We start from the raw sequence: 24,527 nt of genomic DNA on the forward strand, positions 1-24,527 counted from the left end.
TGTCTTGCTGGGACTTAGCACCCCAGAAGAATCCCCTGCTGAGCCTACTTTCCAACCCCTCTTCTCTTCTGCCCAATGGCAGATTATGCTTTGCTGTGCACACTTCCTGCTTACAGTCTAGGCTAGAATAAAACGCCTCCTCTGGAGAAGCTTTTAGTAAGGGAAAGCTCCTGCTTACGGGGTTGGAGCCTCTGGAGTCTACCTGGAGGAGCTGGCAGGCCCACTGTGTGGCGAGGGCCCCTTCCTGACAGGTAGATAGATGTCTTTGTCATGTGCTAGAGGGACCTGTGCTCCCTCAGGCATCATGACTTAATCGTAACATTAATAGCTTGGCTTATACAGGTCTTTATTAAAATGCGGCTGTGTGCTAAGTGCATGTTCATTTGTATCTTTCCCCAGCCTGCGCATGTCTGGGACAGGCCTGCAACTGAGCTTAGGGCTAGCCTAGGACAAGTGCCAGGAGGGTTTCCCTTGGCCTGTCCTAGGAGCAGTTTTCATGTGTGTCTCCCTCACAGCGCCCCCACTTCCCACCTAGCCTGTGCGGGTGTGGCTGAACTGCGGCGCAATCTAAACTAACAAGAGCAACATTATCACTCGTGTGGGTTCTAGAACATACCAGATCCACCTCCCTGACCAAGCCCAAGGGATTCATGTATGTCAAAGGTTCTGCCCCAAGGCTTGGGATGAGAGGAACTTTGCAGTGTCCACTAGAACAGTGTTATGCTAGCCTGGATCTCATACCCAGATCAGCTATCCACACAAGCTATGTGTGGGCCTCAGCAAATCAGCCAGCCGGACGCGATGTCGATGCTGCTTCCTCTCTTTGCCTTGAGGTAAATACTGAGAGCTGAGCCCCCGGCCTGGGGGGAGAGAGCTGGCCCAGGAGTCTCCTTAGCTCTGAGCTTTGGACTATGAAATGCGGCAATAAACAGAAACTGACCAGAGGCAGACAGCTTGCTCTAGGGGAGACCTGGGTGCGCTGGCTCAGACCGGTTGAGGGTGGTTTCTGGCAGCTGCCATGGGAAAGTTTTAGGCTTTAGAGGAAGGGTGCGGGGTGGGGGGTGGGGTGGGGGTAGGAGATGGGGGTGAAGGGGTGGAAGGGCGGGTAGCGTTGGAGAAGAGCTTGGGAAGGTCATTCATTGTTCTGTGGACGGCTTCGAAGGGGGAATTATTTAATAAACTGGCTGCTTTGGGGACTAGAGAAGTGAGGAGAAGGTTCTTGCAGGGCCCTGGAAACTTCTGACTAGTTTTCCAGCTTCAGGGTCCTCAGAGCAGCTTCTGGGGCCTGTGGGAAGCTGTGCCGAGGGAGCAAGGCTCCTGGGTTCTTGTTCTGTACCGGGGGCGTGGAGGGGGTGCAGGGGGGAACGGGACGGGGGACATGCGGGGGATTGACCTGAGAACGGTCACGCTGGTCAACCGGAAACACTGATTGATGGGGTGTGGAGGAAAGGAGGCCAGGGCTAGAAGGGTCCTGCTGCGTGAGGCCCGAGGCTCTGAGACAGGTGTGTGACGCTCCTTCTGTCAAGGCAGCTAAGCTTTACAGACAGCCACCGCCACGTTCGCTCTGCTTTACTACAGCTTTGCAGCATTTACTGTCTCGGCTGGTTCTCGCCAGTCGTTTTGTGAATCGAGAACTGTTATCGTTTCCCAGCTGGGTCAGGGAAGATGAATGCGTGCCGAAGTCACTTGGTTTCTGCGTGGCCGACTCGCTCGGGATTTGAACCTATATGGGCTCCCTCTAGAGCTTTTTTGTACTTAAGTCAGCCTGGATAGAGCTAGACAGCTTTTACTAAGAAATGTCCACTAATCTAGGAAAGCGAACCCTTCACCAGTGAATCCAGACCTTTTGTTAGTTGTACCTTTTGCTTAACAAGAACCGGGCTTTTATAGGTGGAATTAATTGCTATAGAAATTTGGCCTGAAGGTAGCCATCACTGAATTTCTAGGGTATCCCAGCCCCTGGGATCCCGGTTTCCAATCCTGCCGCTTGAATTTCACTCTTAGTTTCAGTGGAAGGAAGAGGAGGAGGAGGAGCCTGTCAGATCTCACAAAGGTGCTCCTATACATCATCCCAAAACAAACAGGGCCAGCGGCGCTCCTAGGTGCTGGCCAATCCCAGCAGGACCATAGCCTGCCCCGAGATGTCTCTCTTTTCTAGTTTATTATTTTTAAGTGTGTGTGTGCATGTAAGTGTGTGCCTGCACACAAGTGTGTCCACACAAGTGTGTGCACACAAGTGTGTGCACATAGGTGTGTACATAGGTGTGTGCAAGTGTGTATAAGTGTGTGCACATGGTGGGTATGTGTGTGCGTGTACATAAGTGTGTGTGCCCGTGGAAACCTGGAGAGGCTGTCGAGTTCGGTGGACCTGGAGTCACAGGTAGTTATGTGGATGTGGATCCCCTCACATGGATGCTGGGAACTGAACTCAGATCCTCAGAAAGAGCAGCAAGTGTTTAATAATTCTTCATGAGTGTAATTCTTTCTTCCTTCATGTCCCCCTCCCCCACCCAGGTCCACAGGCCCATCTCTCTCTTATCGACACTATGTAGCCCTGGCCCCTGGCTGGCCTAGAACTCACTGAAGACCAGACTCAAACTGGTAGTCTGTGTCTGCCTCTGCAGTGCTGGCATTAAGACACGTGCCACCATGCCTGTCACTCATGAAATATTTTTTATATTCATGTTTTGATTATATGTGCTTGAGTGTTTTTGCCTGCATGTATATTTGCATACCATGCGCATGCCTGGTGCCCTCAGGTCAGAAGAAAGTGTCAGATTTCTGCAACTAGAGTTACAGACAGTTGTGTGCTACACCGTGTGGGTGCTGGGAACCCAGTCTGGCTTCTATGAGAGAGCGGCCATTGCTCTTAACCACTGAGCCATCTTTCTAGCACCCAGTAAATTTAAATTTAATTTTTTTGTTTTGTTTTTGTTTTTCGAGACAGGGTTTCTCTGTGTAGCCTTGGCTGTCCTGGACTCACTCTGTAGACCAAGCCGGCCTCGAACTCACAGAGATCCACCTGCCTCTGCCTCTGCCTGTCCTGAGTGCTGGGATTACAGGTGTGCGTCACTGCACCCAGCACAAAATTTAATAATTTTTAGAAAGAAAATTAGAGTCTGGAGTGATGGCTGAGCGGTTAGGAGCACTGGCTGCCCTAGCAGAGGACCTAAATTCAGTTCCCAGCATCTACATGGAAGCTCACAAACCCCTGTAACTCCAGTTCCAGGAGACCCGCTGCCCTCTCCTGACTTCTGTGGGCATCCGTCATGGACGTGGTGCACTGACATACATGCAGGCAAAACACTCAGGCGTGTTTATTTAAAGTTAAATATATTTTAGTGCATAAGTATGTGTATGTGCATGCTATGGTGCATGTGGGGAGGGGGAGCGGCCGGCAGCAGTTGCTCTCCCCAAATACTCTGTGGGTTCCCAGGTAGAAATCAGGTTTTCAGGCCTGGGGGGAGCATCTGACGGTCTCACTGGCCGTGACGGCTAGCTTTCATTGTCAATATGACACAGCTTAGAATCACCTGGGAGGCCTTCATAAGGGATGGTCTCCACTAGGCTGGCTGAGGCAATGGGAGGGGTCGTCTTGATTGCCTGACAGCTGTAGGGGAGCCATTTTAAACGTGGGCAGCACCTGTGGGATCAGATAAAAGGTCGAGGGCAAAGGAAAACCAGCCTTTTCTGCCGTTTTACCTGCTTAGCCTTCACCCTGCTGATGGGTTCATCTACCCTATTGCTGCTGCTGCTGCTGCTGCTGCTGCTGCTGCTGATCCCTTACTACCACTGGAATGAGCATTCTTAGGCTTCCTATGTGGACTGAGGACAAACAATTCCCCAGTAATCCTTCAGACATTTGGTGCCAGGTTAGGACGGCTGAAGCATTTTGGCCTTTCGGACTGAGCAACTACTGAGTTCTCTTGGGTGTGAGAAAGCCACTATTGGACTACTGTAACCTCATCATGTAAGTGAACCTAATAATTCCCTTTTCACATATGTTCATTAAGTCAGTCCTGCTCCTTTAGGGAACCCTGACTAATACACTTAGCTCTCACCATTTTATTTCCTGACTCTGAATTACTTTGCCCATGAAGTGATTTCTTTCTTTCTTTTTTTCACTTTTCAAGAGAGGCTCTCACTAGTGTAGCCTTGGCTGTTCTGGGACTTACTCTTTAGACCAGGCTGGCCTTGAACTCACAGAGATCTGGCTGCCTGTACCTTCTGTGTGCCACCATGCCCGGCTTATAAAAGGAATTTACTGCTATCTTTATTAAGGGGGGTGAGACAATATACATAAAGCAGTTAAGCTAATGCTTACCAGGCGCTCAGTACACGGGAGGCTATTGCTACGATTGTTTGCTCAGGGCTAGGTTTCTAGCTGCCAGCCCTCCGTAGCAAGAGGGACAGAAGACCACAGTCTTAGAACTGCACAACAGGGCCTGCAGACATGGCTCAGAGGTTAAGGACAATGACTGCCCCTCCAGACGTCCTGAGTTCAATTCCCAGCAACCATATGGTGGCTCACAACCATCTATAATGTGATCTGATGCCTTCTGGCCTTCAGGTGTACATACAGGCAGAGCACTGTATACATAATAATAAGTAAATCCTTTTAAAAAACTGCACAACAGAGATCTCAGGTATTACTTTATTCAGGGAGAACAAGGCTATATACCCCTTGGGGAGTGGGTGGGGCTCCAGGATAGGCATTCATAACTGGTTGGAACCAGGCACTTTCCGGATGCTGGTCTTGCGTTTGGCAGCGCGCTCCTATCATGTGAGTGGGACACACAGCACCTAATTGTCCTATAGGCGCAGGCAGGGGAGAGCTAGCAGGAGCCGTGTCAAGGGCCGCGTGTCAAGTGTGGTTAGGGGCATCTATGCCTAAAGACTCTCTCCAGAAGCTGGGGAGAGGGAGTCCTGCATCTGATGCTGAGCTCAGAGTGGCCATCCGGACCAGACTGGGAGGACAGCAACCTCAAACAGCAGGGTCCTTCCAACAGTCTGCCTCACTCTTTTATGAAGAGATCTAAGCCCCTTTGGTTTTGTAAGGCTTTCTAATCCGGAGGCAGAGCCCCCCAGCTGACCTCGTCCAGACCTGTGTGGGCGCTGGCGTATCTGAAGTTTTGATCTCCTGTGTATGAGAGCAGAGGTTCTAACTGGCTGACAAGATGGGGGCAGCCCTATTGTCCTGACTAGTCCTGTGTCTAGACTAGGGTGTGCCTGCCTTCTCCCCTGCTGGGAACATATATCTGGGAGCAACATACAGCAGCTTACAGAGGAGAGGAGTGTGCTCCTCACGTTGATCTGAGGAAGGACATTTGGTGATTCCACTGGTGCAGGCCAGCCAGGTGGTCGCAGAAACATGGTAGAACAGCCTCCATTTTTAGGGAATTGCGCTGGCTGGTACTACAAGTCTCAGTGTGAAGGGAGTTGGCTAAGTCATATTCAGAGGAGGCTACGCAAGTGCCTTTTCCTTAGAGATCTCCCATGGTTAACCCTGACTGCCTCCAGTCAGAGCCTGTTCAATCTCTTAAAGAGGTAAGGGTCTGGTGTAGTCTAACTCCTACGTGCTTTTGGGGTTTACTCCGTCTAGTCATACCCAACAGTCCTGCCCTAGGTCACCAGCTTTACTCCTCAGAGCGTGCGGCATTTCATACTCTGAGGGTTAAGAAGACTCGTATGATAAGGTATTCAAACTCAAGGTCAAGCCCCATGAGGCAAAACCATGTTTCTTTCCGTCAATAGAGGCACATGAATAGCAACAGCTGACGTAAACTCACTCCTAGCGCTCCGCCTGTGAGGGGCACAGACGCACATTCCAAGAACAGCTCTGTGTTTTTGAAGAAACCGAGGTTATGAGATCTTCTATTCTCCGTGTTTTCTCACAAGCACTCAGAACTCTCCTCATACGGCTCAGGTAGTTGCTGCACCCTTTCTACTAGTTTTAACATAGACAGGTGCGCCTCTGGATTTGGGGTTAGGGTGGTCTTAGGAACCCACTCATGACCAGGGGCATCTTGTGGACTGGGGGAGAGTCAGGACCATAGTATAGAGGATCCTACTGGAACCAATTGGTCTATTTTCCCCAGGCAGGTATCTCTTGCACGGTGACTTTGTCACCCAGATCTCCCCGACAGGCGTGTAAAGCCTGACTACCCATGCTGTCCCTGTGGCCCAGGAGCGGGTGCCAGCCCCAGCCAGGCCCTGATTTTAATCATCTTCCAGCAGGACAGACTGGAGGGGTTTCTCCCTTGCTTTCCAGAATTAGGGATCTTTGTGTCCCATGAGGGTTCTGTTTCACAGGCCATGGCTGCACAGGGATACGGCAGCTTCCTTGACACGGGGATGTTCTGCTCAACTGGGGGTTCTGAGCCCCTTTGCCAGGAAACCAGTACCACAATCTATCCTCTCTCACACACTCCCCCGACCCCCAGCCCACCCGCCAGCCCTCTAAGTGGCACAGTCACAGGGCGCAGAGGCCCACGCAGAAAGTGGGGTAAGTCACCTGAAGTTCTGTTAAAGAGAATCTTTCTGTTATCTGTCTTTCTCAGTTCCCAAGTGCAGTTTTCGGTTCTGTAGGGGCTGTATGCCCACAGCCCAGGGCGAAGGAAGAGAGAAACACCATGCCTGCACTTACCTCCAGGGACTCAGGAGGAGGATCTGGCGCCGTCCTCCGTCCTCCTCTGTGGGCTGATGAGACAGCTGGTTTGACATGGTTTGGGGTGGTGAGGATGGCCGGGTAAGGTCCCTTCCACACAGGCCACAGCGTGTGGGCTGCCATTCTTTTTATCCGAACTAAGTGCCCTGGCATGCTGGAACTGGTGTGTGTGGGGGGGGCTGGGTGGGAGATGGCAGGATTTCCTTTATGGTCCAGTTAATAGCTTGGTGAGCTCCTTGTAAAACTGGCAGGGAAGTTTGGTTTGGTTTGGTTTGGTTTTTCGAGACAGGGTTTCTCTGTGTAGGTTTTTTGTTTTGTTTTTTGATTTTCGAGACAGGGTTTTTCTGTGTAGCCTTGGTTGTCCTAGACCTGCATTATAGACCAGGCTGGCCTTGAACTCACAGAGAGAGTGCTGGGATTAAAGGCGTGAGCCACCATGTCTGGCTTCCAATTAATATTTAATACCTTTGCCAAACTTTGAAATACATTGCCCATTGTCTGACCCCCAAAACTATGGGCAGTCCAAACCTGGGGTTAGCTCTCAAAGAAGGATCCTTGTAACTATTGGGGCACCTCTGTGCAGGTGAGGTAGGCTGCCACACACCCTGAGAAGGTGTCCACAAACACCAGCAAGTGCTTACAGCCCCAAATGGTAGACACGATTTCAGCAAAATCCGATTGTTAGTGCTCCCCGGTTCTGTTTCCTCCATCCCAGGTCCCTTGGAGGATTTTCTTCCCTTCGAGCCTTTCCTGAGCGAGGGTGGCACACCTACAAGTGGAGTCTTTGATCAGTCTCCGCAAATTTGGAACATAATGCCCGTGTCTGCGCAGTTCTGCAGTGGTTGTGGTCCCTAGGTGGGAGGCCGGTTGCCTCCCCAGACACACAGGAAGGATGGGTCTGCCACCTGGCAGTGGCCACGATCCTTGTTCACCTTGTGTGGCCAGTTCCTGTTCTGCCCAGTCCAACTCGCCTGGGGTGTATTCCAAATGGTTCAGCACGCTGGGTTCCGGCAGGGGTACCCAGACTTATGGAGGTTCCCTTCGCTCTAGGTCAACTCCCCAGGCTGCCTCTGGCTTATAGGGAAATCCTTCTTTCTGTGTTCTTTGCAATGGACAATGGATACCCTTTTAGGAACTGGATAGCTTCCAATAGGGCTTAGATTTCTTGAGTCAATGCCAAAAGTTCAGCTCTCTGAGCTGCGGGTTCCCCTGCCTGAAGATCATGCCCAGATAGCCTTATCTAACCACTGTTACTGTATTTTTCGGATTATAAGACGCAGCTGACCGCTGGGCGGTGGTGGCACATGCCTTTAGTCCCAGCACTCAGGAGGCAGAGGCAGGTGGATCGCTGTGAGTTTGAGGCCAGCCTGGTCTACAAAGTGAGTCCAGGACAGCCAAGGCTACACAGAGAGACTCTGTCTCAAAAAAAAAAAAAAAAAAAAAAAAAGACGCAGCTGACCATAAGATGCACCCAGTTTTTAGAACAGTGAAAGAAGAAAAACAGTCAAAGCAGCAACCAGACCATAAGGCTCACCCTAATTCTGCCTCCCCACTGTTTTTTTTGGGGGGGCGGGGAGTGCATCTTATGGTCTGAAAAACACAGTCCTCCTGCGTACCTGACCCTGTCTTGGATGAAAGCGCTCCCGTCTCTGAACATCACCTCATTTGACGTTGCCAACAGGACATGGGTCAGATTAGGTCCCCCCCACCGAGGGCTTTTATGGTCACAGGAGCACAGCTCATGGACGTCCACATGGTGTCTGGCTATGGCATGCAGCACGGCCTCGCAGTCTGTAGTTTCACCACTCTTCCCCATCATCTGCCTCTGTTCTGCCATCTCTCTAATTTCTTTCTTTCTTTTTCTTCTTCTTTTTCTTTTTCTTCCTCTTCCTCCTCCTCCTTTTTCAAGACAGGGTCTCTGTGTAGCCTTGGCTGTCCTGGAGTCACTCTGTAGACCAGGCTGGCATCGAACTCACAGCGATCCATGTGCCTCTGCCTCCCGATTGCTGGGATTAAAGGTGTGTGTGCACCACCATGCCCAGCTCAGATTTTTATTTAAAAAATATTTCATGTACATGGGTGTTTTGCCTGCGCGTATGTCTATGCACTGTGTGTGTGCCTGATGCCCAGGGAGGCCAGAAGGGACATGCGATCCCCAGAGACTGGAGTTATGGACAGGTGTGAGCTTCCATGCCGGTGTTGGGAATTGAACCTGGGTCCTCTAAAGAGCAGGCAGTGTTTTTGGCCCCTGAGCCATTGTTCCAACCCCCTTAAAGTTCTCTGCCATTTCTCCCTCTCTCTCTTTCTCTCTGTGTGTGTGTGTGTGTGTGCATGTGTGTCCACAGTAGTCAAAAGCAACTGGGGCTGGAGTTACACAACATTTTGAGCAGTTTTCGCTTTTCTTTCTTTCTTTCTTTTTTTCTTCTCGAGACAGGGTTTCTCTGTGTAGCCCTGGCTGTCCAGGAACTTGGAGATCTGTCAGCTTCTGGGATTTAAGGTGTGTGCTACCACAGCCCAGCTCAGGTTTCGCTCTTAACCACTGAGCCATCTCTTCAGCCCCTTCTTTTTCTTTCTTTCTTTCTTTCTGAGACAGGGTCTCACTCTGTAGAGCAGGCTAGCCTCCAGCTTCCTATGTAGCCCAGGCTGGGCTTGCCAGTACTAATGACCCTCATGCCTCGCTCTCTCAACTGCTGGGATTGCAGGTATGAGCTCCCAGACTCGGCCTTTACCTGTCCTTGTTAACACAGGTCTATGATGCCCATGTAGACCAGGCTGGCCTCAACCGCAGGTTCTCCTGCAGCTGCCTCCTGAATTCTGGCCTCAACCGCAGGCTCTCCTGCAGCTGCCTCCTGAATTCTGGCCTCAACCGCAGGCTCTCCTGCAGCTGCCTCCTGAATTCTGGCCTCAACCGCAGGCTCTCCTGCAGCTGCCTCCTGAATTCTGGCATTGAAGGTGTGAGCCATCATACTGAGTAATCTCCCCTATCCCTTAGGAGGTAGAAGGACAGTGGGAGAAGTAGTTAGATTCAAAAATGTAAGTCAAACGGACTGTAACGTTGGGGTGACAAGAATGAAGCATACTTTCATAAACAGGCAACATCTTCCGATAAGAGGGTTATCGTGACAATTTGGCCCTGGCTAATTTAAGCCCTTAGCCCATTTTGTGTTTGGTAAAATAAGTGCCATTTACCTTTAGATTTTTTTTTTTTTAAAAGACACTAGGTAGAGCCAGGCGGTGGTGGTGCATGCCTTTAATCCCAGCACTCAGGAGGCACAGACTGTTCGTAGTTTACGGGTATACAGCCAATGCTTAAATTGAAATGGCCATAATTACTTAATCCTTACAAGAGCAAGATGGAGCAGGTATGATTTCGCCCCCTGCTCCAGGGTCTTTACTGCACAGCCCTGGCTCCTCTGGGAATCAGATCTGCCTGTGTCTCTGGAATGTTGGAAGCAAAGGCACGAGACACCACGCCTGGGTATGACGATTCTCAAGTTGCCAAACTATAAAGACGCCAGAGGCCCGACTCTGTTCTGCGGATCTCTGCCCAACACTTCTCCATCATAACCTAAAACAAACAAAGCAAAAAGACCAGTAAGCGGGGCGGGGCGGGGCGGGGCGGCCCACGCTTTTCATCCGAGCACTCGGTAAACAGGGGGTGCGGGTCTCTCAGCAGCGGGCGAGGCAAAGCTACCCAGAGACCCTGTCTCAAAACAACAATGTCTTCCCTCGGATGCATGAGGGTGAAGATAAGGAGGGCAAGGAGGGAGAGGTTAGGACGGGACATCGGGGAAAGAAAGCCCCTCCGGGACGGAAGCCGGCTAGGGAAGGCTGGAACGTAGAGCTCTCAGGTACCGGCGCCGCGCTGAGGCCGCCCACCACCCCGGGGGGGGGGGGGGGCGGGGCGCCTTAGCTTCCATAGCCAATCACCGCTGCCAAGGCCAAGGCTGTCTCCTCTTCATTGGTGGGTGGGTGGGGGTGACGTCACGACAGGGCGGAGCCGGCGTCGTGATTGGCTGGCGCCGGGGCGGGTTTGCGCTTGGAGTCTGCGCCGAACGTTAGCCGTCCAAGACTCCGGGCCGTCCTCGTCGTCGTCGGGGGTCTACGGAGGGCGTGGAGACGGCGCCACAGAAACCTGGGTCTCGTTCTGAGGGCGGAGAACGGGAAGAACCGGTGACCGGAAGTGGTCCGACTGACCGGAAGCGATGCCCCGGGGGAGGAGCTTCCCGCGGGAGGGGGCGGAGGGGACGCTCGGGACCGCTGGCGTCGGGGTTCCGAGGCTGTGAGCGAGCCCGTGGGCTGAGCTCCGGCCAGTCCGGCGTAGTTAGCACCCGCGCGCCTCAGGCTCCCGGGAGCCGAGCCGGAGGGCACCGCAGGAGCAGCCTGGGTGCAGCCGGGAGTCAGTCAGGCTTGCGGTTCTGGTGCGCGGCGCCCGGGGGAGCTTGTAGTTGGCTACTGTGGCGTCCCTGCCGGAGCCGGCGCCTGCTGGGGCCAGAGGGAGCCGGCATGGCCTGGGCTCTGAAGCTGCCGCTGGCCGATGAAGTGATCGAGTCCGGGCTGGTGCAGGACTTTGATGCCAGCCTGTCCGGCATCGGCCAGGAACTGGGTGCTGGCGCGTATAGCATGAGGTGAGTGTGATTGCCTGGAGATCTTGTTAGCTTCTCAGCGACCAACGCAGGAGGATCTGAAAGGGTCGGGGGTGGGGGTGCGGAGTTTAAAAAGCTGCCTGCAGCGGGGTGGGGTGGGGAGACTTCCCCCCCCTCTGTTGGTTTGAGTGGTTGTTGGGGGGGAGGCCTGGAAAGGGGTCCTGAGAAGCGTCGTCAACCCTGCAGGGCCCTTGCATCCAGACCGTGTGGGAGACTGACGTGGGCCCCCACGGTGTATGTATATGTGGGTATGTCTGGGTTCGTGTGACGAAAGAGCAGCTGAGGGTGTCCGGGGACTTGGGGGAGTTGGGGACTGAGGCTCAAGACTGACTACTTGTTGGGAAGAAATGGGGGAGCCTTGGGCAAGAAATCCACACATAGCCGTCTCTTGCAACAAACTTTTCTTCTTAAGGGTTCTCTTCCAGGGTTTCTGTCTTTGGAAACTGGAGCTGAGAAGTTTTTAAAAAGTGACAAAGCCATGTGTACTAACTAGTACAAGAATACCAACATCCCAGAACTCAGGAGGCAGAGGCAGGGGGATCGGGAGTTCAAGGCTTAGGTGAAGCTGGGTGTTAAAAATTATTATTATTATTATTATTATTATTATTATTATTATTATTATTATTATTATTAATTCACTACTTAGGTATGCCTGTCCACTAGAAGAGGGCGCCAGACCTCACTGTAGATGGTTGTGAGCCACCATGTGGTTGCTGGGAATTGACCTCGGGACCTTTGGAAGAGCAGGCAGCGCTCTTAACCACTGAGCCATCTCTCCAGCCCTATATTATTATTGTTGTTGTTATTATTGACCCAGGGTTGCTATGTGCCCCTCTGGTTACTCTGTAGAACAGGCTGGGCTCTAATTCAGAGATCTGGGTGCCTCTGGGTGCTGCAGTCAAAGGTATGCACCACTCCTGCTCAGCCTAAAGCTGGACTCTTGACTGTGCCACAGAAAGAGAGTTTTGGGTTAAATTACTATGAAGCAGAGTTGGAGTTTACTAAAAGGGTTTCCACCGTCGATTTAAGCCTGGGGAGTAGGAGAAAGTGGGGTGCTCAGGAAAGGAAGCTGCCTGAGAATGGGGTTCAGGCCTCTTGGGGGGTCATAGGTACCCTCACAGTAGCTGTGTTAGTGGTTGGTAGCGCCTGAAGTTGTACGTAACAGGATCACACGTGGGATTATTCTAGGTCTCAGGGTTCAGAAGACATTAAGATATAAACAAAACTTTAGCCTTGTTTTAGGGTTTCGCAGGAAATATCTGGGAAGGAGTCAGGCTGTATTTGAAGGTAATGTAGGCTTAGGTCTTGTTTTGTTTTGTTTTGTTTTTCGAGACAGGGCTTCTCTGTGTAGCCTTGAACTCTCCACAATCCACCTGCCTCTGCCTCCTGAGTGCTGGGATTACAGGCGTGCGCCACCACCACCCAGCCTTTTTTTTTTTTGAGACAGGGTTTCTCTGTGTAGTCCTGGCTGTCCAAGACTTACTTTGTAGACAAGGTGGGCCTTGAACTCACAGCAATTCACCTGCGTCTGCCTCCCAAGGGCTGGCATTACAGGCATGCACCACCACACCTGGCTGGAATATTATTTCTATGTTGATAGTCTTCACACAAACTATAGTTACTTGTGTTGGGAACCCCCACCCCCTATTTCTGTGTGCTGGGGGGGTCAAAGGGCAACTTTCAGGAATTGGTCCTATCCCTCAGTCATGTAGAATCCAGGATGGAAGGCAGGTCCTCAGACTGGGTGGGTGGCCAGAGCCTGAAGCACAGGTTGATTCTCAGTGTCGGAGACTCAGCCACACTCCCTTCCCTTCCCTTCTTCTCATAATTTTTTCTGTTTTTCTCTCCTGAAACTTTTAAGGCTAAAAATCTGTTTTCTAGAGCTTATTTGGTGTTGGATAGTGATGCAAACCCCACAAACCCAGGGACCAAAGGTCTCGACCTAAGAAAGACATGAGAAGGCTCTAGCTTGGAGAGGTGTTTTCTTTCTTTCTTTCTTTCTTCTTCTTCTTCTTCTTCTTCTTCTTCTTCTTCTTCTTCTTCTTCTTCTTCTTCTTTTTTGTACATAAATTAATTGTGATACACTACAGCTTCTGTGACAAGATTTTTTGTTTCTCTGTTTTATTTTGCTTGGTGGAGGAAAGGGATTTTGGTGCATGATGTGTAAATAATAGACATTCAATAAAAGTAAAATAAAGTAAATTAAAAAAAGAAGTTAGTCAGACTCTCTGTGATGTGCTTAAGCTTGGTTTTGTTCTGAGTTATTCCTATATCTATTTTGGAAAAATCATTAGGAATAAACTACTATCTAAATTCCCATTTCCCTGGCGATGGTGATGCAGGCCTTTAATCCCAGCACTCGGGAGGCATATCTCTTGAGTTCAAGACCAGCCTGGTCTACAGAGTAAGTACCAGGCCAGCCATGGCTACACAGGAAAACTCTGTCTCGAGAAAAATAAAGAAAATAAAATGCCTTTTCAGGTTTGGGGAGATGTCCAGTGGATCCTGCCCTACAAGCATGTACCACACAAGAGCATCTGAGTTTGAAACCACAGCACACACATGAAAAAGACAAGTATAGCTCCCAGTGCACACCTTACCCAGGGAGCACTGTGCATACCTTACCCAGGGAGCACTGGGGCCCTGTGCACACCTTACCTAGGGAGCACTGTGCATACCTCACCCAGGGAGCACTAGGGCCCTGTGCACACCTTACCCAGGGAGCACTGTGCATACCTCACCCAGGGAGCACTGGGGGCCCTGTGCACACCTTGCCCAGGGAGCACTGTGCATACCTCACCCAGGGAGCACTGGGACCCTGTGCACACCTTACCCAGGGAGCACTGTGCATACCTCACCCAGGGAGCACTGGGGCCCTGTGCACACCTTATCCCAGGGAGCACTGGGGGGCCTGTGCACACCTTACCTGGGGAGCACTGGGCCACAGTGCACACCTTACCCCGGGAGCACTGGGGCCCTGTGCACACCTTATCCCAGGAGCACTGGGGCCCTGTGCACACTTTACCCAGGGAACACTGGGGCCCTATGCACACTTTATCCCGGGAGCACTGGGGCCCTGTGCACACCTTACCCCAGGGAACACTGGGGCCCTGTGCACACCTTACCCAGGGAGCATTGGGGCCCTGTGCACACTTTATCCCGGGAGCACTGGGGCCCTGTGCACACCTTACCCCAGGGAACACTGGGGCCCTGTGCACACCTTACCCAGGGAGCACTGGGGCCCTGTGCACACCTTAACCCAGGGAGCAATGGGGCTCACTCACTAGCATGCCTATCTGGAAAAACTGTTCAGTGACAGACCCTGTCTTGAAACAACAAGACAATGATAAAGTAAGACACCCCTATCTTCTGCCTTCACACATGCACATAGGAATGTCCTCCCATATAAACAAAGTCCTTTTTGTCCAAACACATTTTCTCTTTGATCTTCTATATCAAAGGTATCTCATCTATAATTATTATTTCTTCTTCTTCTTCTTCTTCTTCCTCCTCCTCCTCCTCCTCTTCCCCTTCTTCTTCTTCTTCTTCTTCTTCTTCTTCTTCTTCTTCTTCTTCTTCTTCTTCTTCTTCTTCTTCTTCTTTCCTTCTTTGTTTCAAATCAGGGTTTCTCTGTATAGCCCTAGCTGTCCTGAACTTCCTTTGTAGACCAGGCTGGCCTCAAAGTTATAGAGATCCACCTGCCTCTGCCTCCCAAGTGGTACACCATCATGTCTGGCACAAATTTTTATATCTCTTGAAAAAATAAATTATTTGTGTTTGTGGGCAAAGAAGAAAACTTAAGTGCAAGAGAAAGAAAACAAAACAACTATGAGGTTGTGGACTTTTTTTTTTTAAACCTAAAAATAAGTTTTAAGGTATAACACTAGACAAACTAAACTTGGGTTCTCTTAGTTACTAGAAAACAAATGGAGGGGTTTTTTTGTTTTTTGTTTTTGTTTTTGTTTTTTTGTTTGTTTGGTTTTTTTTTTTTTTTTTTTGCCTGTCATGTTAGATCACATATCTTGAATATTGAAATACAAGTTCTATTTTTTTTGTGTGTCAAACCTATCGATCTCTGGAATATTTAACTTTAAAATCCCTCAAATATGGTTATGTTGCCCCCTCCACTGAGGTGCCTAATGATAATGAGAAAATAGGCTTATGTTTGACATATTTCAAGGTATGGCTTTGCTGATTCAAATTAATTTCTTTCTTTCTTATGGTTTTTCAACACAGGGTTTCTCTGTGTAGCCCTGGCTGTCCTGGACTAGCTTTGTAGACCAGGCTGGCTTCAAACTCACAGAGATCCACCTGCCTCTGCCTCCTGAGTGCTGAGATATTTGTTTTTGTTTTTGTTTTTGTTTTTTGAGACAGGGTTTCTCTCTGTGTAGCCCTGGCTGTCCTGGAATTAACTTTGTAGACCAGACTGGCCTCGAACTCACAGCAATCCACCTGCCTCTGCCTCCCTAGTGCTGGGATTACACTAGGTGTGCCACCACGCCCAGTTTATATATATATATTAAAAAAAAAGATTTATTTATTTATTTTATGTATATGAGTGCTCTATCTGTGTGTACACCTGCAGGCCAGAAGAGGGCATCAGATCACTTTATAGATGGCTGTGAGCCACCATGAAATTGCTGGGAATTGAACTCAGGACCTCTGGAAAAGCAGACAGTCCTCTTAACTGCTGAGCCACTTCTCCAGCTCCCCAAATTTCTTTTAGTAAACGTTTAATACTGTGTACATTGTCTGGAAGTAACTTTGTATCAGACTCAGGGCGTTTTGTTGTTGTTAGCTAGGGTCTCAGGTAACCCAGCTAGCTTCCAACTTGCTGCCTAGCTGAGGACGATCTTCAACCTCTGACTCTTTCTGTTTCTTTATGCTAGTTTTGCTTTTCAAGACAGGGTTTCTTTTCGTAGCCTTGGTTGTTCTGGAACTCACTCTGTAGACCAGGCTGGCCTCGAACTCAGGGATCCTCCTGCCTCTGCCTCCCAAGTGCTGGGCTCAAAGGTGTATTGTCTCCACAGCCAGGTTATATGGTATTGGGATCAAACCCAGGGCTTTGTGAATGTTAGCAAGCACTCTACCACTATATCCAATGTCCTGGTCAGGGTGGGTATGTGTGTGGGCGTGGATGGGTGGGTTGGTATGGGTGCATACGTGTGTGTGTGTGTGCGTGTACTCATGCACATGTATGTACATGTATGTGGAGGCCAGAGGTTGATGTCAAATGTTTTCTTCATGGAAGTTAGAAGGTGTTGGATGCTCTAGAATTGGAGTTACAGATGGGTGTGAGTCACCATGTGGGTGCAGGAAATTGAAGTCCCGTCCTGTGTAAGAACAACCAGCGCTCTTACCCACTGAGCCGCCTCTCCAGCCTGGTCGATTGCTTCTTTCGCTGTGCAGAAGCTTCTTAGTTTTCTGAAGTCCCCCTGGTCAATTGTCCTTAGCTGTCAGGCAGATGGAGTCCTGTTCAGGAAGTCCTGTCCTGCACCCACAGCATGGAGCACTCCTGTCCTGTCCTGCACCCACAGCATGGAGCACTCCTGTCCTGTCCTGCACCCACAGCATGGAGCACTCCTGTCCTGTCCTGCACCCACAGCATGGAGCACTCCTGTCCTGTCCTGCACCCACAGCATGGAGCACTCCTGTCCTGTCCTGCACCCACAGCATGGAGCACTCCTGTCCTGCACCCACAGCATGGAGCACTCCTGTCCTTTCCTGTACCCACAGCATGGAGCACTCCTGTCCTGTCCTGCACCCACAGCATGGAGCACTCCTGTCCTGTCCTGCACCCCGGCATGGAGCTCTCCTGTCCTGTCCTGCACCCACAGCATGGAGCACTCCTGTCCTGCACCCACAGCATGGAGCACTCCTGTCCTTTCCTGTACCCACAGCATGGAGCACTCCTGTCCTGTCCTGCACCCACAGCATGGAGCACTCCTGTCCTGTCCTGCACCCCGGCATGGAGCACTCCTGTCCTGTCTTGCACCCCGGCATGGAGCACTCCTGTCCTGTCCTGCACCCCGGCATGGAGCACTCCTGTCCTGTCCTGTACCCCGGCATGGAGCACTCCTGTCCTTTCCTGCACCCCGGCATGGAGCACTCCTGTCCTTTCCTGCACCCCGGCATGGAGCACTCCTGTCCTTTCCTGCACCCCGGCATGGAGCACTTCTGTCCTTTCCTGCACCTCAGCATGGAGCACTCCTGTGTTTTGTCTCATTGTAGCAGTTTCAGTGCTTTGGGTTTAGGTTTTTGATCCATTTTGGAATTAGTTTTTGTGCAAAGTAACAGACACAGGTCTAACTTCATTCTGCCTGTGAACAACCAGTTTTCCCAACACCGCTTTTGAAGATGCTTTATTTTCTCCTGATGTTTTTAGCCTCATTGTCTAATATTAAGTAGCTGGTGCTATGTTTGCCTATGTTTGGGTCTTCAGTTTTGTTCTCTTGGTCTGTCTGTTTCTGTGCCATATTGTTTTGCTCCTGTGGCTCTGTCATGTATCTCAGGATCTGGAATTGTAATCCCTCCAGTGTTTCTCTTTTTGTTCATGATTATTTTGGCTATCTGGGGTCTTTTGAGGTTCCATATGAATTTTAGGAGGGTTTTTTTCCCTGTAAAGAATGAAATGAGGGGGCTGGAGAGATGGCTCAGTGGTTAAGAGCACCGTCTGCTCTTCCAGAGGTCCTGAGTTCAATTCCCAGCAACCACATTGTGGCTCACAACCATCTATAATGTTATCTGATACCCTCTTCTGCAGATAAAGCACTCATATACAATAAATACAATAAATACATCTTTTAAAAAAAAGAATGAAATGAGGATTTTGATTGGGATTGCATAATATGTGTTGTCATTTTCACAATGTTGAGTCTGCCAATCCACAGCATGGTGAGCCCTTCCATGTCCTCAGAGGTCTAAGCTTCGAGTGCAGCGGCCTTTGCATTCTTAGTTACATTACTCCTGGATGTTTTGTTTTCTTTGAGGCTGTTGGGAACGGGAGTGCGCCCTTGACCCCCTTCTGTGTGCTTATTTTTGGTGTATAGAAAAGGTATTGGCTTGTGCAAATTGATTCTGCATCTGGCTGCATTCCTGAACTTCTTTATTGTTTCTAGAGGTTTCTGGTAGAGTGCTGGGGCTTCTACTGCAGTGTTGCTTTACCTGCGAATCTGCGTGCTCTGATGACTCCTGCCTGATGGCTCCAGCTAGTGCTTTCAACATGGCGCTGAAATAGATGGAAATGGTGGTGTCTGTCCTGTTCTGACTTCTGTGTGACTGCTCCAGACTTTTCTCCATTTAGGGCAGTTGTTCTCACCCTGGGGTCACACACCAGACGTCCTGCACATCAGATATTGACGCTACAGTTGACAGCAGTAGCAAGATTACAGCCATGAGATAGCAGTGAAGTGGCGGTGAGGTTGTGGGGAGGCCGTCAGCACATGGGGAGCTGTGGGAAAGGCTCACAGCACTAGGAAGGTGCGAACCACTGATTTAGGACAGTGTTGGCTCTGGGTTTCTTCTGTTTAGCATGTTGAGGTATGTTCTTTCTAGCCCTGTGTTCTCTCACTGGACTTTGTAAACGGCTTTTCTGCATCTATTGAAATGATAACATGTGATTTATTGCGTTCACTAACCTGTAAATGTTGAACCATCTTGGTCATAGTGTGTAGCTTTTGGTGTCTGTCTGTGTTCTGTTTGGAAGTGGTTTATTGTGTATTTTTGAGTCTGTTTGTCAGGGTACTGGCCTGTTGTTTTCAGTTATGGTGGTTGCTGTGTCTTTTCCTGGTTTAAGGATCACACTGACACAGCAGGATTGGGGAGTGCTCCTTTTTTGTTTTGTTTTTTAAAAATTCTTACTAATTCAGTCTCCTCGCTTGTGGGTCTGTTCAGGTATTGACTTCTTGGTTTCATCTTGGTGGTTTGGGTGAATCTAGAAATCCATTACTTCTAAGTTTTCCTGCTTAATTGCAGTCCAAGCTTTAGGTATTCTGAATTTCTTTGATGTCTCCTGTACTGTTCCCCTGTTCACTGCTGACTCTGTTAACTTGGGTTCTTTATTTCTTTTGGTTCGTTGGACCAAGGGTCTGTCAGTTTTGTTTATCTTAAAGAAACAGCTCTGGGCCGGAGAGATGGCTCAACTGTTGGTTAAGAGCACTGATTGCTCTTTCAAAAGTCCTGAGTTCAATTCCCAGCAACCACGTGGTGGCTCAACTATCTATAGTGAGATCTGGTGCCCTCTTCTGGTGTGCAGGTGTACATGCAAATACAGCACTCATACATAAAATAAAAATAAACATTAAAAGAAAAGAAACAGCTCTAAGATTTGTTGGTTCTTTGTATTGTTTTCTTTGGTTTTTTGGCTTGTTTGTTTGTTTGTTTTTTGTTTTTTCAAGACAGGGTTTCTCTGTGTAGCCTTGGCTGTCCTGGACTCAGTTTGTAGACCAGGCTGGCCTCGAACTCACAGTAATCCCCCTGCCTCTGCCTCCCAACTGCTGGGATTAAAGGTGTGCGTCACCAACGCCTGCCTTGCTTGTTAGTTTTAATTTCAACTTTGATTTCTATTATTTTTTGCCATTAACTGGGTTTGAATTTGTTTTGTTGTTGTTTTTCCAGGTTTCTGAATTGCCTCGCTAAGCCATTTATTTGTGCTCTTTCTGATTTGGGGTTGGGAGCCGGGGTTTGAGACAGGGTTTCTTTTTGTAGTGTTAGCTGACTTGGAACTTGCTCTGTAGACCAAGCTGGCCTCAACTCAGAGATCTACCTGCTTCTGCCTCTTGGGCTGGGATCAGAGGCGTGCGCCACCGCTGCCCGGCCATGATTTCTTTCTTAAACCACTATGTTTTAGAAATATTTTGTTATTCATTAAGATAGTAGGGTGTAGCCTCTACAGGATTCTTTGCTCCCAACAAAACTTAGTAGTAGTGATAAATGAATATACAACGGAAGATACTAGTTTTATACCCTCCCCCGCCCAGAGAGAGAGAGAGAACACAGTAGATTTTAAAAGGCCTCATGCTACTTAAGGAAATGTAGCCCATAACTCTTCATAGGACACTAACAACTCAGTGTGTTACCTATTAAATAATACTGTGTTTGCTTTTGTAAGGCGTGCTCTCCCCGTGTTTCTTGGGCTGGACTCAATCTGTGGCCTGTCCCAGTGTCCCCTGAAACTGAGGTTAAGTGCACAAGCCTTTGAGCCGGTGTACATGTCATCTTTTGTTTCATTTTGGTTTGCGTTTGTTTTTTGTTTGTTTGTTTTTTGAGACAAAGTCTTAGGTAGCCCAGGCTAGCTTCAAACTTACTATGTAGTTAAGGCTGTCTTTGAATTGGTCCTCTTGCCCTATCTGCCAACTGTTGGGATTATGGATGTGAGCCACCAGGCCCAACTTGTCTTTTAAAAGAACACATTAATGCTATAAAACTATATTGCCAATAAAATACATTATTTTTTCTCTCTAAAGAGATAGTTTTAAAGAATTTGAACAGTATGGCAGATGTCCTTATGTAACTCTTGATTACTCATCTACTTTGCCTATTGTTTTTCTTCCATAAAAATTAGCTTTCTTTACAGAAAACAGAAGAAAAACAGAAATGGAGAGGTCATGTCTGTATCATATTAATTAGTAACTATATCAAAGACTGAGGCTGTGCCATAGGTTCAGTGGGGTGTGTGTGTGTGTGTGTGTGTGTGTGTGTGTGTGTGTGTGTGTGTGTGTGTACTTTTTCAGTAACCATTGCTTCAAGAAAAGTATCCTTTTTTTTCCTTTTGGTTTTTTTAGACAAGGTTTCTCTGTGTAGCCTTGGCTGTCCTGGACTCACTTTGTAGGCCAGACTGGTCTCAAACTCACATCGATCCACCTGCCTCTGTCTCCTGAGTGCTGGGATTAAAGTGTGCATCACCATGCCCGGCTTGAAACTTCCTTTTTTGTATGTTATGCAGATCACCTCATTTGTAGTTGGTTGGTGAGTGCTCTGTCTGGTTTTTAACCACCCTCTTTTTCTTTGTCTCAGGTATTGTTACCTGTTGAATTCCTTTCATGAGAAACTGGCAGCTAAGTGAGGCAGGTTGAAGTTCATGACAACTTATTGTCTTGAGTCAGTTTCTGCCTTCCTTGAGTGCTGGCTGTTGTTAGTCTTGGGCCAGGTAGATTTCCTCACACCCGTCCCTCTTGGTTCTCAAGGCTCTTTCTAGAAGAGAGTATCTCAACTCATGGTAGGCCTGAAAGGAGGAGGCTAACGCACAGTTAAGAATAGAGACCAGCTGGGCGTGGTGGCGCACGCCTTTAATCCCAGCACTTGGGAGGCAGAGGGAGGTGGATCTTTGTGAGTTGGAGGTCAGCCTGGTTTAAGTAGTGAGTTTCAGGACATCCAGGGCTATGTAGAGAAACTCTGTCTCAACACCTGCCCCCCCCCAATGATATACCAGATTGATAACAGCGTACATAGCACTGCAGAATTGAAACAGAAATATGAAGTCCCATCAGTAACACATTCTAAAGCACATAGAAGTCATCTCTTCAGATCGCATCATTGAAATGAGTCAGATGAATGAGGCAATTTGATAGTTGAGTAAAATGCTTCCTTGCACATTGGCAGGCACTCCTGAGAGGCTGCCAGAATGGGCTCCCTAGCTGTAAGCAGCTCACCCAGGAGAGCTGAGCAGACTTTCTCCTTGCACTAGCGTTTATTAACCGCACATGGTATGGGCTTCCTTAGGACCTGCTCACTTGGATAATTTTCACCCTGCACTACACCCTTGTGTCCCACTCACACTGATCCTCTTTCCAACTAGTCCTACTTTCATGTCGTGTGTGCGCGTATGCGCGTGTGTGCATGTGTAACTTTAAAAGGAAGCCTCCTGTGAATGGAACCATATTTGGGGTAGCTGTACTGCTTTGAGTAATTTTAGAGTCTCAACCTTAAATGACAGATCTGTGCTTGGTCATAGAGGGTTAAGTGGAATGCTGCGTGCTGCTGAGACCGGGACCTGTATGGTAGCCTCCCTAGGCACTGAGCTTTGAGAAGGAAAGTACCGGCCTACGCTAATGAGGGTTGAGCTGTTGCTATGTCAAAATCCAATTTCCCTTGATTCCTGGTAATCGTCATTAATCTTTCAAAGAAGCCGACGGAGCTGATCTGTCTGAAGATGGTGTCACAGTCAAGTCTCCAGTGCCCAGCGCTGGGCCCACATTTGTCTTGTTTCCTCCAGCGTTTGCTGTAGCTGATCTTTCTAGAAGTAGTCTCCATGGTTTGAGATCGTCTTCAGGAACACTAGTATTTCTCCCTGGCCAGCATGCCTAGGAAGGGTAAATCCTCTGCCTTTTGCACTTTTATTTCTCATATGGCCCAGGTTGGCTTTGAACTCGTGACCCTCCTCCTTCAGCCTCCTTAGTGCTGGGATTACAGCAGTGTGCCGGCACACTGGGCTTTTTCCACTCCCCCCCTCCTTTTTTTTTAAGACAAGCCTTTTCTTTTTATAATTTAAAAAATTTTATAAGTATGAATGTTTTGCCTGCATGTGTATGTACCATGTGTGTGCCTGGTGCCTGCACTTGTGTATGTACCATGTGTGTGCCTGGTGTCTGCACTTGTGTATGTACCATGTGTGTGCCTGGTGCCTGCACTTGTGTATGTACCATGTGTGTGCCTGGTGCCTGCACTTGTGTATGTACCATGTGTGTGCCTGGTGCCTGCACTTGTGTATGTACCATGTGTGTGCCTGGTGCCTGCACTTGTGTATGTACCATGTGTGTGCCTGGTGTCTGCACTTGTGTATGTACCATGTGTGTGCCTGGTGCCTGCACTTGTGTATGTACCATGTGTGTGCCTGGTGCCTGCACTTGTGTATGTACCATGTGTGTGCCTGGTGCCTGCACTTGTGTATGTACCATGTGTGTGCCTGGTGCCTGCACTTGTGTATGTACCATGTGTGTGCCTGGTGTCTGCACTTGTGTATGTACCATGTGTGTGCCTGGTGCCTGCACTTGTGTATGTACCATGTGTGTGCCTGGTGCCTGCACTTGTGTATGTACCATGTGTGTGCCTGGTGCCTGCACTTGTGTATGTACCATGTGTGTGCCTGGTGCCTGCACTTGTGTATGTACCATGTGTGTGCCTGGTGCCTGCACTTGTGTATGTACCATGTGTGTGCCTTGGAGGTCAGAAGAGAACGTGGGACCCCAGAACTGGAGTTCCGATGGGTGTGAGCCACACCATGTGTGTTACACATAGCAAGTACCTTTAATTGCTGGGTCTTCTCTTCAACCTTGCCTTCCCACTTGTAACCACGCCCAACCAGGCTGTATGCACAGCCACGGAGGGGAGGGGAGAGCACCTTCATGACAGGGCTCTCCAGGAGCTTCTCTCAGCTACAACAGCTGTAGTAAAAAGTGATTCACAGTCTGGTGTCTGGAGACTCGGGGCTCGGGGCACTTGGCGGTGTAGACTAAAGGATCTCCAGTTTAGGGCCAGCGTGGGCTGCGTAGGAGCTTCTGTCTTTAAAAACAGAAGGCTCAGCTTCCTGAGAATGGGGATTGCAGCACCAGAGCCAACACATGTGAACCTGGCCCTTTTTCCTGTTGTCCCATGGTGCTGTGGCTCAACCTGGAGCCTCCCTGGCGCTTTTCTCTGGAGCCTCCCTGGCGCTCTTCTCTGGAGCGTCCCTAATGCTCTTCTCTGGAGCCTCCCTAATGCTCTTCTCTGGAGCCTCCCTGGCGCTTTTCTCTGGAGCCTCCCTGGCGCTCTTCTCTGGAGCCTCCCTGGCGCTCTTCTCTGGAGCCTCCCTAATGCTCTTCTCTGGAGCCTCCCTGATGCTCTTCTCTGGAGCCTCCCTGATGCTCTTCTCTGGAGCCTCCCTGATGCTCTTCTCTGGAGCCTCCCTGATGCTCTTCTCTGGAGCCTCCCTGATGCTCTTCTCTGGAGCCTCCCTGATGCTCTTCTCTGGAGCCTCCCTGGCGCTCTTCTCTGGAGCCTCCCTGGCGCTCTTCTCTGGAGCCTCCCTGGCGCTCTTCTCTGGAGCCTCCCTGGCGCTCTTCTCTGGAGCCTCCCTGGCGCTCTTCTCTGGAGCCTCCCTGGCGCTCTTCTCTGGAGCCTCCCTGGCGCTCTTCTCTGGAGCCTCCCTGGCGCTCTTCTCTGGAGCCTCCCTGGCGCTCTTCTCTGGGTGCGGCTCTAGCTCCAACTGTTGGTCTTCCACTAGCCGGCCATGCTGTGTG

General features: G+C 49.6%; 1 protein-coding gene and 1 long non-coding RNA gene across 5 annotated transcripts in view; one reads left to right on the forward strand and one right to left on the reverse strand.

Annotated features, from left to right (window-relative positions):
• Positions 1–756: 756 nt before the first annotated feature.
• TFCP2 (transcription factor CP2) overlaps positions 757–24,527 on the forward strand; it is a 50,451-nt gene continuing 26,680 nt past the window's right edge. The window contains exon 1 of one of the 4 annotated variants that reach the window (XM_084751494.1): positions 757–833. In XM_084751494.1, coding sequence (XP_084607620.1) covers positions 766–833 — 68 coding nt within the window. In that variant the 5' untranslated portion in view covers positions 757–765. Of the gene's footprint in view, positions 834–10,750; positions 11,296–24,527 lie in introns of those variants that run through there. The other 3 variants (XM_084751495.1, XM_084751493.1, XM_084751492.1) reach the window with 3 other exon arrangements.
• Positions 9,901–10,735, reverse strand: LOC311580184. The gene is made up of 2 exons (XR_014773386.1): positions 10,598–10,735; positions 9,901–10,235 (listed from the first exon to the last, which is right to left on the reverse strand). It is a non-coding gene; the product is annotated as an uncharacterized lncRNA (long non-coding RNA).

Source organism: Acomys minous (genome assembly GCF_964271855.1).
Source record: "Acomys minous genome assembly, chromosome: 12".
NCBI lineage: Eukaryota > Metazoa > Chordata > Mammalia > Rodentia > Muridae > Acomys > Acomys minous.